This window comes from Macadamia integrifolia, unplaced genomic scaffold, assembly GCF_013358625.1.
Source record: "Macadamia integrifolia cultivar HAES 741 unplaced genomic scaffold, SCU_Mint_v3 scaffold_158A, whole genome shotgun sequence".
Classification (NCBI taxonomy): Eukaryota; Viridiplantae; Streptophyta; class Magnoliopsida; order Proteales; family Proteaceae; genus Macadamia; species Macadamia integrifolia.
In genome coordinates, this window is record NW_024870626.1 from 28699 (window position 1) to 46022 (window position 17324).

General features: G+C 38.4%; 1 protein-coding gene and 1 pseudogene across 1 annotated transcript; both read left to right on the forward strand.

Annotated features, from left to right (window-relative positions):
- The first annotated feature begins 241 nt into the window (after positions 1-241).
- On the forward strand, positions 242-1007 carry LOC122070935 (annotated as a pseudogene).
- A 3350-nt stretch (positions 1008-4357) lies between these two features.
- LOC122070931 (probable leucine-rich repeat receptor-like protein kinase At1g35710) lies at positions 4358-16015 on the forward strand. Its single transcript, XM_042635179.1, is given in 5 exon segments — positions 4358-4362; positions 4737-4807; positions 4810-5271; positions 11672-14902; positions 15515-16015. Coding segments are annotated over 5 exon segments (4161 nt in total). The 3' UTR covers positions 15907-16015.
- Positions 16016-17324: the final 1309 nt, after the last annotated feature.

Genomic DNA, 17324 nt, shown 5'->3' on the forward strand with positions numbered 1-17324 from the left:
ACCCCAAATCGATAGTTGTTAATTATTATACCTTTCTCCCCAACGATCTCCGGATATCACGGTGGTAGGGATATTGACGACAGCGGCGACCAGCAAGAACCCATGGCAACCAGCAGCGACTTTCTCCCATTAGAGCCAAACGCAGAATGAAACCGGAGACAAAAACTGAAGAATAGGAAATGGAAAATATGCCTTTCCCATAAAGAGCAGGCTACTTTCCAGCACATATGCCTTTATCCACATGAGAAAACTGCATACCAAGAAAAGCTCACATCTCTCATTCTGCAAGTCCAATGACACTGGTTCAGAGTCTTCACCACTTGAAGGAGATTTGAAAAGGCAAGAATTGTTGGCCAAAATTGCTATGCTTCAAACCCAGAAGGTCCGACTCACCGACTATCTAGATGAGCGGTCTGCTTACGTAACCCAATTTGCTAAAGATGCTAATACTGAGTTTGATGAGATTGGAGAAAATGCGCTCAAGGAACTTGATGAAGCACGGGCCAGGGTCTGCTTCTCTTCCTTTTCTAACAACATTTGTTTCTTTTCCTTTTGATTGATGAGTTGGCCTTTCATTTGTGATTATCAGATAATGCAGAATCTAGAGTGCCGGGTGCAGGCCTTTGAGGAAAGTGCAAAATTGAATAAGCAGGAAATTGAGAAAATTGAGAGGCAGTTAGTGGAATTCAAAGGTCAAATAGAGGAGGGCCGGAACGAAGGATTGTTCTTCAAGAACCTGAGGGCCAATTCACCTGGAGAGCAAGCTGAAGCCAAAGAGGAAATTGAGAAGATTAAAGAAATTAATAAAGAAAATGCCAGATCAAAAATTAGGAGGAAACATTTACCTTGTTTTAATTGGCTTACTCAACATTGGGATTGCTAATGCCTTGATCTGGCGACAGCCAGTGGCAACTGGCGATGGAAGTTTGCACTGCATCTTCCTGGGCGCAGGAAACCTTGAACTCCACAGTGAAGGTGAGTGGAGGCTAGAGGTACTGAGGGACTAGGGGAAAATATGAATTAGTCATGTGTTTTAGTCAAAAGGGTACAATTGTCATTTTAACGTTTCACTTAACAGAGAATGACGACAGGGGGCCTGAGTCTAATTTTGTGAAAGAGAGGTGGTGTCTCTCTAATATTGGCATTCTCCAGGGGGTGGCGTTGTAAATTACCCAAGAAAATTATATTAAAATTTTATATTATTTAATAACCATGCCTCTGAAATTTTTACCTTTAACAATATACCTCCTTTCCTTAGGTGCAATTCTGCTTTGCAAGAGTGATCCTAAGATGTCAGTGCTTTTCAATATTACTCTCTCAAAATGGAATTGTAACCAAAAGCAACCTTAAAACAAAATTTTATTTATTTAATAAATACACCTCTGACATATTTAGCCTTAGTTATAAACCTTATTTCCTTAGTTGCAATTCTGCCTTGTCAGAGTGATCCTGAGGTGGAAGTGTTTTTCAAGAACAAATGAAATTGCAACCAAACACAGCCCTATTCTTTCAAAATATGATGACTAAGATTATGTGATAAGGAAATTTTAAACTGATCTATTGTTATTATTATTTTTTTTTAACAATATAATTTTTGTAATTATTAATTGGGAGAGGGATAAGAATGCTAGCACATTACCTATGTCAGCGGGATTTTAACTGTTTGATGAAACATAAAAAATCTCATCCGTTCATGTGGTGAGGTTTTACAAAACCTGCCCAATACTGCCGTTCCATGATCTTCTTCAACCCAGTTGTTCCTTTGCCCTTATATCGAAGAAATGGACGGGAGAGATCTTGCCGGAACTTCGAGATCCCGGTGCCGTACAATCGCTGACATGATCACAAGAGCTGCACAGGAAGCTAGCGATAACGGAAACGGCGTCCTCCATCTCTCATCATTGCCCGATAATGAAGTGAACGCCCAAGTCACTCCTTTATTGTTCCTCCCCACGCACTTTTGCCTCGCCGTCTTCGGAGCCACCATTAACCCCTCTTTTTCTACGTAAATATTTCCCTCACCTCCAGTAGATATAGCAGAGGATAGTAGCAGCCTCGGTACCACTGCACCTTCCACTATAGAAGCCAGAATCTCGCCGGAGATACCACTGCTACTGCCGAAGGCATCGGTCGAACTGGTAGTGTTGCGGCTATCTTCTGTGACAAAAAGTGAAGATACGCTGGAATCAGTGGATGTCAGGTTGGATTCCCTTTGAGATTCGTCTCCTCCGAGATCTTTGTCTTCGAAGAGATCCATACTTTTTTGTTTCCAGAACCCTCACATTTAGCAAAATCCTCAGAGGCTGAAAGAGAGAGAGCGCGTGAGGAGATCCCGGTTCCGATCACCATGGATGTCTCACGGTCTTCTTCCGCTCAGTTGTTCCACTTCTCTTACGTTTTTTATTGCTCCCTATGTGAGGGAAATCTATGCTCGGATGCTCCCGGAGTCCCACTTCTCTTGCTTTCGGTGGCAGTGTTCTGGCGTGGCTTGAATCCTTAGACCGATGATAGAGATAAAATTATGGGGGAGATAAGGTGTAGCAGCGGTGGATTGAAGCTTTGGACCTTTTCTCTCAATCCAACAATTTTATTTAAGATGATCAAATCCCACGGTTAAAATCGTGCTAGATTCCTAGGTAATACACTAGCATACCAATCCTTTTTCTTTTTCCCTTTTTGGTTATCCTGGCAATTTTTTCTAAAAATAAATTCATAATATTATTAATATATTGTGAAGCTTGATAATATAAAATATATTTATAATTATTTTGGTTAAGTGTGAGCATCATGACATTCACATAATTATTGGCTATAATGGTATGAAATGATTTTTTGAAAGGTTTGCCAAACATTATTTCCATTATTTTCCTATTCTTAGAACACTTTGGGAACAGATTTATTAAACGTTATTAATCCATCAAACACTCACATAATAGATTTAAAGAAGAACACTTTTGTCTAAAGAACATTCTCTTGAAACAGAAGTACAACCAAATAGGGCGTTAGGACTAGGGTGACTGTGCCTCATCAATATGAGAAGGTGAGAAACTCTTTATTCTCTACTCAATGTTTACTTCTTGTGGTTGTACAATGTACACTACCCCCAAATGGACGGTAGGATTGATGGGATTGGAGAGCTGCGCCCTCTAAGATATTTTAGCATCAGAAACGGATCCATCAGAATTTTCTCTAGATGGAATGGATCGTGATCCATGGATCGGGCATGGAGGGGAGATCGGATTCAAATATCAAGGATTCGAATTTGAATCGTTAATTCCTCTATGATTATGCACACTAAACATATAAGTAGAAAATGCACACTTTTTTTTTTTCCAAGCAACAGAAACTAATGTGTGTTAATTTGGGATTACGAATTCAGTGCAACATTTTTATTAAAAAAATAAAAAGTACATCAGACTCTTCCTTGAAGAACTGAAGAAACTGGATTGAATGATGAGAAACAACTTGGTCTTTGATATACCATTGTTATACCAACGTATATATGGTCGATGGAACCTGACTCGATCATGCCGACCAATCCACGATGGTCAATGGTACCCAGCCCAATCATGCTGATCGATAATATGATACCTGACCTCGAAGGCATGAGAAAGAACCAGCAGCAACGGCAGAGCTCAGCACAGACCACCTCACATTGACCATCTATACCTGCTATGCTCGATAACACATACATCTTAATTGCACGTCTTGCCCCCACGTGATGAAGAAGTTTCACATTATCATAAGATGGTGACGTCTATAAAACCACCTCTGAACTTAACTATACTCCCCTGACTCAACCAGACGAGGGTTAGGCGGTTATTTAACTAAGGATGGTTGAGTTAACTGTCAGGGGATCAACCATGATTGAGTTAGTCGTTATGAGATCGGCCAACTCAACAAGAGACAAGGACAAACCACCAATGGGGGAGGAGTCCATGTCGACCATGAAGAAGATAGTTCAACCAATAAGAAGAGCCACCAATGCTTATATAAGAGACACTTGACAATTTTGGAAGGTAAGACCCTCAACGTATTAAATACTATACTTGATACTCTCTTTTAAGCTAAGGTCTGACTTTGGCATCAGAGCCTCTTTCCCTGAGCTCCCTCCTGACCAGTTATTAATCTGTGTTGTGCAGGACCATACAGAGCGAAATCGTGCATCAACAGGATTCAACAAGAGGATGTAGTTTTTCAATCCTAGCGTCTAAGTTTGCCTGCAACAAAACATGCGAACATGTCAGATTCAAATTTTGTTGATGCTAACTAGAATGTGATAACTTTTTTTCTTTTTTCTTTTTTTGGTAAAATTTAATGTGGTAAGCTAGTGGGCAACACTATTGGGGGGCACGGGATGGGGTATCATACAAGAATTGCAAGGGATCATTTCAAATGGGAGAAGAGAGAGAGAGAGAGAGAGACATGCACAACAGATGTTAGCTTACAGTATACCAACGGTATGCCCCACCTTTTCTCTTTAGTAAGTATTCAATTGTTTAAATTTTATCATGGGAAAAAGAGAGGAATGCTAGCGGGATACAAAGGTATTAGGAATGCTAGCATCTATTAGCCATTAGATTAGATAGATAAGATCTATGCCATTGATTAAATATAGTGTAGATGTATCTATCTATGCTGCTCTTACAACCCCTTTCCTTCCCCTTCTTCTTCCTCTCTGTCTCCAGCTCTGGCTCTGGTTCCGGTTCCCTCTCCCCCATTAATAATTAATTTAGATCTGGGTCCGTCTCCTCTTTGGGGGCTCGTTATGTAATCGATTCATTGACCTTGTACAACTTTGAAGACTTGCAAAAGCTACCGAGTTCTTCAGTGAAGGTCATAGGATCAAGGGATCTGTTTATCACGACATGATTAATGGTGATGACGCTGCTATAAAGAGGATGAAAGGGGATGTCTCAAACGAGATGAATATACTAAAACAAATCAAGCATTCCAATGTGATCAGACTATCTGGGTTCTGTGTACACCATGGGAACACCTATCTTGTTTATGAATTTGCGGAGAAGGATTCCTTAAGAGATTGGCTTCACGAGAAGGAGTATCAGAGTTCTTGCCCTCTTGAGTGGACGCAAAGAGTTCAAATTGCTTACGATATGACAGAAGGGCTTAATTACCTTCATAACTACTCGAATGCCCCTTACATTCACAAGGACTTGAAGAGCAGTAAAATTCACTTGGACTCAAATTTCAGAGCCAAGATTGGTAATTTTGGATTGGCGAGAACCTTAGAGGAGGAGAATCTTCATTTCTGTCGGAAATTCAGCTGCCCCATTAATAATTAACATCTATATATACCTAATTTTTTTCCCTTAAAATTCTAATCTCTTTTCCAACTCAATTGGAGTTGATTTGGAATTGGGTCTCTCTTGAATGAGAGAACTGGGAGAGAGATGGTGTCCTCAGCTCAGAAGAAGACTCTCTAGTCGATTCTGGCAGCGAAGCTCAGTCAGCTTAGTATTCCACTCACATCCGACATATTCGGTCCTCAGTCCACCACGCTTCTTCTTCTCCCTTGCCTTTCCTTGAAGTTGGAGAGCCAAAAGTGATGCATAACCGATCCCACTCCTTTCTGAGCCCTTCACCTCAACTTACTACTTCCTGATCCCTCCCCTTTAAGATCTTCGATAGAGAAAGCGTAGATTCCCAAAACTCTGATGGAGAGGTAGACAATGAATCGTTCTGGCAGCGTTCGACGGCATTCCGACATGGATGAAGCAGCGTTCCGACATGGCTTAAATCGTTAGACTAAGGGTGGAGATAAAATTAGGGGCGAGATAAGGTGTAACCGTGGTGGATTGAAGGTTTAGACCTCCTCTCAATCCAATGGTTATATTTAGGATGAATAAATTGTACGGCTAATATCCCATTAGCATTCCTAATACCTTTGTATCCGCTAGAATTCCTATACTGCTCCCTTTTATTATAATTTTTTTTTATCAGAAGAAAAGAAATTTCATTAAGTATACAAATAACTAAGTACATTAATGTCTAGATTAGTTATATCTATGTGCGAGAATTTAGTAATGATATTGTGTGCAACAAGTTGCATGTGTAGTACTATTTCCTTCGTAGTTTTACATGTGGACTATAGCCTCTATTTGGTATCTAAAGACTAGAGGGTTGCACATTTTTTCATGTCATATTTTGTACTTGAAGGGACCAATTGAAATAATTTGACAAATCCCATAAGCTTTACAAAATTTAAAAATAAATAGATTGAAAAAGAACTCTAAAATGTAATGTAGACTTCGCACCCAGACATAGGGAGTGAAATGACCACCTCACCTCTTATGAAAGGTGAAAATCCCACTCCGACGGTTGAAGAATCCCTTGACAAAAATAAATAAATAAATAAAGAGAAAAAAAAAGTCTAAAAAGTAGTGTAGCCCATGCACCCAGACATAGGGAGCGAAATGACCACCTCACCTCTTATAAAAGGTGAAAATCCTACCCTTGTTGAAGTTCATATGTATACTCCCATTGGCCACATGTTGGCGTAGGGGCCATGCTACATTTCAAGAACCTTTTCCTTGAAAAAAGAAAAAAACTTGGATGTGGAATAATAATTCACGAGAGAAATATTGGGTATACCATTAGTGTACCATACGCTGATTGTATCATCCTCCACGCAGTGTACCCATCCCCCCCCCCCCCCAATAATTAATGGTTAATAAGATTCTAGAAAGATGAAGACCTTATTGATATATTAGACTTAGCAACAAAGGATGGAATGAGATTTCAACATGAAAGAAAAAATGTTTTTTAATTTGAAGAGAGTGATAGACAATAAATCAATTGTGGTGTCATCCTATTTTTGTTTTATTATTATTTTTCTTGACTTCAAAACATAGCAAAGATAAAAAGTCGTATATCCTCAAACCAAAAATCCTTAGTCGGTCCCACTGTTCTAAGACTGTGTGGATCCTAGATTTTGACTATGAAAAGAAGGTGACAAAAAGATAGATAAATCAATCCAGAGCCGGGTCTTCGTCCACTCCTTTCTCATATCCTCTCAAGATTCTTGATTCTAGAGTGTAAACTTTGTGTCGTGTGGACTCCACCAGAGTGTAGGATGAATCAATCAAAGAGGACAAAGTCATTTTTCCGTTATAGCTATGTTTAATTGTAAGGGAAATTTAAATGGAAAGAAAGTGAAAATTTTAAACTTAATAAATAAATAAAGAAATTAAAAAAAAAATTTGAAAGGTAGTGTAGTCTTTGCACCGAGACATAGGGAGCAAAACGACCACCTCACCTCTTATGAAAGGAGAAAATTCTGCCCTTGTTGAAGTTCTTGTGTATGATCCCATTGGCCCCCATGTTGGCGTAGGGGCCATGCTATCTTTTAGGAACCCTTTCCCCAAAAATAAAAAAATAAAAGGGTAGAAACTTGGATGTAGAATGATAATGAATGGGAAAAAGACTGGGCAGACCATCAGTGTACCGTACGCTAACTATATCATGTTCCATCCCATTCCCCCATAATCCTATATCCCCATTGGTACCGCATGCTAGCTTACCACACATATGCAGTGTACCTATTCCTCCCCCATAATTAACAGTTATAAAGTCCTAGAAAGATGAAGACCCTTTTTTTTTTGTAGACAAAGACCTTATAAATATATTAAAGATAGTAGCAGAAAGGATGGAGGGAGATTCCAACATGAAAAAAAGAAAAAAGAAGTAAAATGTTTTTGAATTTGATGAGGGAGATAGACAAATAAATCAATTCTGGTGCCATAGTATTTTTGTCTTATTAATTTTTTTGCTTGACTTCCAAACATAACATGAAGATGAAGTGTCGTGTACCCTCAACCCAAAATCCTCAGTTGGTCCCACCATTCGAAAACTGTGTGGGTCCCAAATTTTGACTATGAAAAGAAGGTGATAACAAGATAGATGGATCAATCCAGAGCCAGGGTCTTCGTCCACTCCTTTCTCATATACTTTCAAGAATCAAGATTCCTAATTTCAAAGTGTAGACTTTGTGCCGTGTGGACTTTATAAGAGTGTAGAAGTAGTCAATTAGAGAGGACAAAGTTATTTTTCCCTTATGGCTATGTTTGATTATAAGGGATATTTGAAGGGAAGGGAAGGGAAGTAAAAATTTTAAACTTAAAAAAAAGAAACATTTTATAATCATTACCGCATGTGATTATATAAATTACTTAAATTCTTTATCATATTTAGCAATGATATATTTTACATGTAATTTGATTTTACTTTTTATGGCAAAAGGTTTTGGATGCAAAGTATAAAGAAATTTGTTAATCAAACATGAAATGATTTGAAATTAGTGATATAATCACATGTGGCCATCATTACAAAGATACTAAAAGGTGGAGGTTAGTAATTAAGTGGGTTCCAAAGGTTTTGTCCTTCCTGATAGACTGAAAAGTCCAGTGATAACGATTTTCATAAAATCTTTCGGGTCATGTCTTTACATGTATTGCGAATTTACAATTCGATTTATTGAATAATGAGTTTTCTTCATATTTTTTTAAGGGAAATTTACAATGCCACTATTAATGAAACATCTTTACATAACTGACAGTTATACTCGGACCCCTTATTTATCTATCTTTGTTAAGTGAGGATTTGAAAAGAGGTTTTTACTTTTTTTACTAAAACACATAAATCCTATCATCTTCTTCGTTTTTGCCACACCAGGACAACCGACGAACAACCTAACCGTTCCTCGCCCTCTGCCACGCAGTTGCAAAACCTTCTGCCCCATCCATTACCGCTGCAACTACAGACAAGTATTTTGCTGCTTCTGATTTCAAGATAAAATTTTGGAAACGATGAGATTGCCGATTCCGATTTTGATTCCGATTCCAATCATCAAGAAAAAAAGCTTGGAAACACTTAGTTGGACTGCAAATAGGAAATATTCTGACATCATTGTCGTGTTGTGCCATCAGCCCACTCATCCAGATATATTATTGGATTTATGCATTATTCGGTAACCAATTTATAATTCTTCCTGTGGATTTGTTCCTATGCCATTGTATTCCGTCGGTCGGAGAATTAGATTTGATGATATTTTTTTTCATTTTTCAAACCATATTTTTCTCGTTAATCAAATCAGTAAAACTCTCTAGTAGAAACCTCTTTATATCACCCATGGTGTTTCCAATGCGTGAAAAGGTTGAATCTGACAGGCTCAACAAAAAGAAAGTGTAAGAAGACTTCTCTACAAAGAACGATTAAGCTAGTTGTGCCACCATCAGCAAAAGCAGAGATGGAGCACAACCGGTTTGGGGATGAAAGACGAAGGAGCTAAATTGTGATGGAGATTAGGGGGTTAAGAGAAGGGTATATCAGGTATTTATATTTTATGAAGGTATTTTGGTATTCAATAAAAAATAAACACCAAAATACAATGCGTCATGAATGTCCTCTCTCTTTCTCCTTTGAAATGACCCCTTTGTCCCTCCTAAATGATACTATTTCTGATGCCCTCGTAACTCCATTGGCATCGCGAGCTAGCTTACAACACAAAGGTGGTGTACCTATTTTTTCCCATAATTAACAGTGGATAAGGTTCTAAAAGATGAAACCATACATATATTAGAGGCAGTGTCTGAACTCTGAAGGCATGTATGTCAGATAATGAAACCCCCCAAATGGACGGTAGAAGGATGGGCTTGGATATCTGGGCCCTACAGACCTTCATTACAAAAATAAAAACTGTCGTGTACTCTCAGCCCAAAATCTTCAGTTGGTCCACCGTCCTAAAACCGTGTGGGCCGGGTCTCAAGGTTTCAATTATTTAAAGAAGGTGACAACAAGAAAGCCAGATCAATAATGCCCGGGTTTTCGTGCACTCCTTTCTCATATCCTCTGGAGATTTCAAATTCCAGATTCTGGAGTGTAGACTCCATCAGTGTAGGAGTCAATTAGAGAGGGCAGAGTCATTGTTCCCTTCTGTGGAGCGATGGAACATTAGGACCATCATTGCTGGCTGACTGAAAAGTCCAGTGATAGCAACTTTTACAAAGACTCAAGGAGTCACGGTGCCTTGTAGGAGTCTAGGACTCTAGAGAGGGTAGAGTTCTTTTTTCCCTTATGTGGAGGATGGAACATTGGGACAAATAAAAGGTCGGCACTTAAGTGGGGACCAAAGGTTTTGTCCTTCCTAGTTGACTGAAATGTCCAATGATAGCGATTTTCGTGAAGTCTCTTGGGCCATGGCTTTACATGCATGCATTGTGAATTTTCGATTTGATTTATTGACTAATGAGTCTTTTTTTTTTTTTTTTTTGATGGAATGGATAGAGAGCCACCGATAGAATTACGTATCTCCAATTAACATTAATTTTTAATATGGATCAGCTAGCTATTCAAATTTCAAAGATTTGCTCGAATTTGAATTATTAATTTCTATGTGGTTACGCACTACACATGTTAGTACGATTTTACCCCGTCCAAAAAAAAAATATTACAACGATGGACAAACTACATACCACATAGTGCGTCTGTTTTTTTGTAAAAAGGAGGGAGGGGTTAAGGGACCAGCCAATCTAAAAACATTGGATTGATGTTGTAAAAGAAGCCACAGGGATCCAAAGTCCAAACAAGTCCATCAGTTCAACACAAGACCAAAACTTTGTACACATAATCTGGATTGTGAGTTCTATTTTCATATAAAAAATAAATAAATAAGTGGACATGGTTGAGAGAGAGTGAGTTATGAAATATTGTAAGGGGCCTTAGTCATGGGGCAGGGCTTGGACTTGGTCCTTGGAGTCTAGAAGATGAGGCCGTGAAAGACACGGACGGGTATTGGAAAAAAGATACGGCCGTGGAAAGTATGTAAACGTCTTCATCTCTCCACAGTGGGCCCTAATTTAATGCTACACACTTGAAAGGGGTATCCTTAGTCATGGGATGGGCCGATGGGTTTGGACTTTTGGGGGTCGTCAAGGTTCTCATCTCTCCTTGCTTGCCGAGCCCATCTTCCAAGAATTTTACTATAAATATCCTCAAGTACCCCTTCTTCATTTGCTCACAACCACCCAATAGAAACCATCGCATAAACCTCCCAAAAGCATGACTTGCTCTCCTCCCGTTGCCTTCATGACAACCCTTTTCTTCTCCCTCTCACTCTTTGCTTTCTTCTTACTTCTCTTGTTGCTCCCAATCTCACCTGTTTCGACATCTACTACTGCATATGCCTTTGCTTCTACCACTCATACCCCTACCATTACTGTTGCTGAACAAGCAGAGGCTCTCTTGAAGTGGAAATTCAGCATACTCCAAAACCAATCCTCCCACTCTGATCTTCTGCCTTCTTGGATACTCACCAGTTCTTCTTCTTCTTCCCATTCCCACCCTTGCAATTGGTTTGGTATTGTTTGCAACCAGCTCGGCAGTGTCTCCCACATAGATCTTTCGGATATGGGTTTGCAAGGTACGCTCAAAAGCTTCAACTTCACTTCTTTCCCCGACCTTGTTCATGTTCGACTCGCCAACTTTACTCTCTTTGGCACCATTCCATTTCAGATAAGTAGTCTTTCCAAACTTAAATACCTAAATTTGTCTTTCAATCAACTCTCCGGTGCAATTCCATCTGAGATCACTATGCTAACAAGTCTTCAATTCTTGGATATTAACACTAATCATCTCAGTGGTTCCATACCATCAGGTATAGGAGAGATAAATCATCTTATGGAACTAAATGTCTCTTTCAACAATCTCAATGGTTCAATTCCTGCATCTTTGGGTGATTTGGACGATCTTACTACTTTATCACTCTTTGTCAATGCACTTTCTGGTTCTATTCCTGTCGAAATAGGAAATTTGAAAAATCTGACTGGGTTATGTATGTACAGGAATTTTCTAACAGGATCCATCCCCTCCACATTTGGGAACTTAACCAAGTTGACCAAGTTATATCTGTATCAAAATAATCTTTCTGGTCCCATTCCTTCAGAAATAGGAAACTTGGCATCCCTTGTAAATTTAGAACTATCTACAAATCTTCTGACTGGATCCATCCCCTCCACATTTGGGAACTTAACCAAGTTGACCACGTTATATCTGCATCAGAATAATCTTTCTGGTCCCATTCCTTTAGAAATAGGAAACTTGGCATCCCTTGTAGATTTAGAACTGTCTACAAATCTTCTGACTGCATCCATCCCCTCCACATTTGGGAACTTAACAAAGCTGACAACGTTATATCTGTATCAGAATAATCTTTCTGGTCCCATTCCTTCAAAAATAGGAAACTTGGCATCCCTAGTAGATTTAGCACTGTCTACAAATCTTCTGACTGGATCCATCCCCTCCACATTTGGGAACTTAACCAAGTTGACCAAGTTATATCTGTATCAAAATAATCTTTCTGGTCCCATTCCTTCAGAAATAGGAAACTTGGCATCCCTTGTAAATTTAGAACTGTCTACAAATCTTCTGACTGGATCCATCCCCTCCACATTTGGGAACTTAACCAAGTTGACCACGTTATATCTATCTCAGAATAATCTTTCTGGTCACATTCCTTTAGAAATAGGAAACTTGGCATCCCTTGTAGATTTAGAACTGTCTACAAATCTTCTGACTGGATCCATCCCCTCCACATTTGGGAACTTAACCAAGCTGACAATGTTATATCTGTATCAGAATAATCTTTCTGGTCCCATTCCTTCAAAAATAGGAAACTTGGCATCCCTTGTAGATTTAGCACTGTCTACAAATCTTCTGACTGGATCCATCCCCTCCACATTTGGGAACTTAACCAAGCTGACAACGTTATATCTGTATCAGAATAATCTTTCTGGTCCCATTCCTTCAGAAATAGGAAACTTGGCATCCCTTGTAGATTTAGGACTGTCTACAAATCTTCTGACTGGATCCATCCCCTCCACATTTGGGAACTTAACCAAGTTGACCAAGTTATATCTGTCTCAGAATAATCTTTCTGGTCCCATCCCTTTAGAAATAGGAAACTTGGCATCCCTTGTAGATTTAGAACTGTCTCAGAATAATCTTTCTGGTCCCATTCCTTCAGAAATAGGAAACTTGGCATCCCTTGTAGATTTATACCTGTCTACAAATCTTCTGACTGGATCCATCCCCTCCACATTTGGGAACTTAACCAAGTTAGCCAACTTGATCTTGTTAGAAAATCAATTATCTGGCATCATCCCTGCATCTATAGGAAATTTGAAAAATTTAGTTTTCCTATATATTAGTCACAACAATTTCTCTGGCAATTTACCGCCATGCATTGGTGGATCACTTTTATATTTCATTGCAAGTGACAATTGTTTCACCAGTACCATCTTGAAAGGGTTGAGAAATTGCACAAGCATTTTGAGAATCCGAATAGAGAACAACCAATTGAAGGGAAATGTATCAGAAGTTTTTGGTTCGTATCCACATTTGTATTACATCAATCTGAGCAATAACCAATTCTATGGTGAGATTTCATCAGATTGGGGAAAGTGCCCAAATCTTACAAGCCTAGTGATGTCAAGAAATGAGATTACTGGTAGGATACCTCCAGAGCTTGGGAAGTCACCTCTACTACAACGGCTTGACCTTTCTTCCAACCGTCTAATTGGAGAGATTCCAAAGGAATTATTGGAAATGAAGATTTTGTTAAGCCTAAATTTGAGCCATAACCAACTTTCAGGTATGTTGCCATCGGAAATTGGAAAGTTGTCAAACCAAGAAGAACTTGATTTGTCAGCCAACAATCTAATTGGACCTATTCCGCAACAGCTAGGGGATTGCGTCAAAATGATTTACCTACACTTGGGTAAAAACAGATTTAATGGAAGCATTCCAAACCAAATGGGTAACCTGATTTCACTACAGATTCTATTGGATCTTAGTCATAATCAACTCTTGGGAAAGATACCATCAGAGATTGGGCAATTGCATAGTCTGGAAACTTTAAATCTCTCACACAATATGCTCTCCGGTTCCATTCCCTCATCACTAGAAGAGATGTTGAGTTTGACATGCATTGACATATCATACAATGAGTTGGAAGGTCCGATTCCCCAAATTAAAGCCTTCGCAGATGCTCCTAGAGAGGCTTTCATAAACAACAAAGCATTGTGTGGCAATGCTTCAAAAGGTTTACCCTCTTGCAATTCTTCTATGATAGAAAAGAGGACTTCTGGAAAGAAGCACATGTACATCTTTTATATCTTACTTCCTATTTTGAGTGCAATGTTTCTACCATCCATAGTTATAGGAATTGCTTGGGTTTTTCAAAGAAAAGCAAAGAAAAATATAGAAACAGGACAAGAGGAAATAATTGATCAGGGAGATCTATTTGCAATATGTAACTATGATGGTAGAATTGTGCATGAAAATATCATTGAAGCAACAGAGAACTTTGATGACAAGCATTGCATTGGGAGAGGAGGATATGGAAGTGTTTACAAAGCAACTTTATCAACTGGTCAATTGGTAGCTGTGAAGAAGCTTCATCCATTACAAGAAGATGTTGGCGTGGTCAAAAAAAATCATTTTACAAATGAGATTCGTGCATTAACTGAAATACGACACATGAACATTGTAAAATTTTATGGTTTCTGTTCACATGCACGGCACTCATATTTGGTTTATGAGTATTTGGAAAGGGGAAGTTTGGCTAAGATCCTTGGAGATGTGGGGAAGGCGACAGAGTTGGATTGGATCAAGAGAATAAATGTAATTAAAGGCGTGGCCAATGCACTATCTTACATGCACCATGATTGCTCACCACCAATAATTCATAGAGACATATCGGGTGGAAATATTTTGTTGGATATAGAGTATGAAGCTCGTGTGTCAGATTTTGGCATTGCAAGGCTTCTAATGCCCGATTCAAGTAATTGGACTTCTCTTGCAGGCACTTATGGCTATCTTGCCCCAGGTAATTTTTTTACTACTTTCATTTACCTAAGACTAAAAATCATATATGTCTCATTAATGCCAACTTAATTAGTAGTATTATAGTTAGATTATTTGGTCTTATTTAATTTGATTGATTTTGCAAGAATATTACTTTTATTTCAAATCTTTTCTATGCGAACACTTTAATAGAGAAACTTTAGCCTAATTTTTTTCTATGCGAACAATTTTATATATATGTATATATATAAAATTTCTTTCCTTTTTTTTTTTTTTTTTGTATAAAAGTTTTTATAAAGAAATTTCAGAATTGATATGTTGTAATACATTTTTTTTTCTAGTAAGTTTTTTAAAGAAAACTTTCAGCACAAATTTAATATAATACAGGTTTTTTTTTCAAACTTTTGAGTGTTATATATATATATATATATATAATGTTATAGGATATCTTGTAATTTATATAGCTTAGTTTCGAAGGGTCCACCAATGTATTACAAGTCTAATAAATGTGACTCTAGTTTAATTATTTATTCCAAGTCATCAACAATTAATATACTCTTTAGAAATGTATTTTACAATTCAAATACAATGTTTAAGCCACATCCACAACAATAATGACCTATTTTTTCTGCAGAGTTTGCTTATACAATGCGGGTGACAGAAAAGTGTGATGTGTATAGCTTTGGTGTGGTAACAATAGAAATATTAATGGGAAAGCACCCTGGTGAGCTCCTTTCATCTTTATCACTATCATCATTGACATCGTTGGAATCGTCATCAACTATACAAACCATGATGTTGAAGGATGTTTTAGACCAACGACTCCCTCCTCCCACAACTGATGTTTATGGAGCGGTGGTTCCTATTGTACAAATGGCATTTACATGCTTGAATGGTGATCCCCAATCTCGGCCAACCATGAAACATGTGTCTCAGGAGCTATCATCTCACAAGCCAATTTCTATTGAATCATTTCAAACAGCCACATTAGGAGAATTCTTGCATGGAGGAAGAGTACTCAGGTAGATGCAAGTGCATTTATCTTGATTGAAAAAGCCAATGTGTGATTAATATGTCATAAATAATCCCAATAATGTTCCTTTGTTTTTTATCTAATAATCTTGGCATTTTTTTCAAGATGAAGTTATTTGCTAAGTGGATTTAAGTTCTTAATGTTTGCATTGTAATTTTACGAACAGTAGAAACGAAAGCACGTCAATCTCTTTCCAATGAATCTTCTATATCCATTCCAATATTTATGTTTCTCTCTACATGTAATGTTTATCTATATTGTTGAAGTCTTTATGTATCTCCATTTGGTATTAAACTTTGTGAGTTGCCAATTGCCACGGAGAGCAAATCTTCATTGCCATCTCCTCAATTTGAATTGAGAGAGTGGAAAATGCAATGGCTTATCTTCCTCATGAAGTTACTATTATTTTCTCTCTTGCTCTAACCACGTGGGCTCTACGTGGATGATATCATTCTCCACATTGCCATTGATACGTATGGTGTGTAAATTTCCCCCCACGTTGTTGTCGTAGGGAATCTGGACTCTTAAACTAAATACCACCCACCCAGATCTTCAAAAAGAACTTCCCATATATTGAACTTGCTCATAATTATTAAATGGGAGAGGGATAGGTATGCCGCCGATATCAAGTATGCTAGCGGATAGCACCAATAGGAATACATGATGGAGTATCATTCAGGAAGGATATGAGGGTCATTTCAGAAAAAGAGAAGAGAGAGATAGACACAATGGGTGCTAGCATACTTGATATCGGCGGCATACCCAACCTTTTCCCTTATTAAATCTTCAACTTTTCTATTAGAAGAAGATTCAATTCTTTGACTTCAATTATCCATTTGATGACATGTGAAGGAGTCCCAGTGGGATCTATTGTGGCTGATCCAAAGTGAATTGTTGGGGGAGTCTCCTTTCGTAGCCATGTGTGAGGCGATCTCTGTAATCTTACCTCCCCTAGGTTTAAGTCCGAATCAACTCCCTATATGTGGAATGACATGTGGTTTCATGACATCACTTGTCTATTTTCTTCCACACCTGCCCTCCTAAATGGATGAAAATCCTCTGTTTTTCTCATCCCTGTTTTTCCTTGTTTTGCTAACTGCAGAACACGACACGTGGACAACTTTAAGACCAACGGTCAAGGTTGGGTGAGGATTATTACATCCGGTGCGTTGGTCTTAAAGTTGTCCACGTGTCGTGTTCTGTAGGTAGCAAAACAAGGAAAAACAGGGATGAGAAAAATAGAGGATTTTTCCCCCCTAAATACTCTCGATGGCAGTACGGAGAGACATTTATGGAAGAAGAAAAAAAAAACATGTACCATCACAAAACTTCATGTACGGCCAGTTGATCTATGCTCCATGGGTGTGATTGTGGCGAAATGCAGCTTAGCAAGACCCTTGCCAATGCGTCA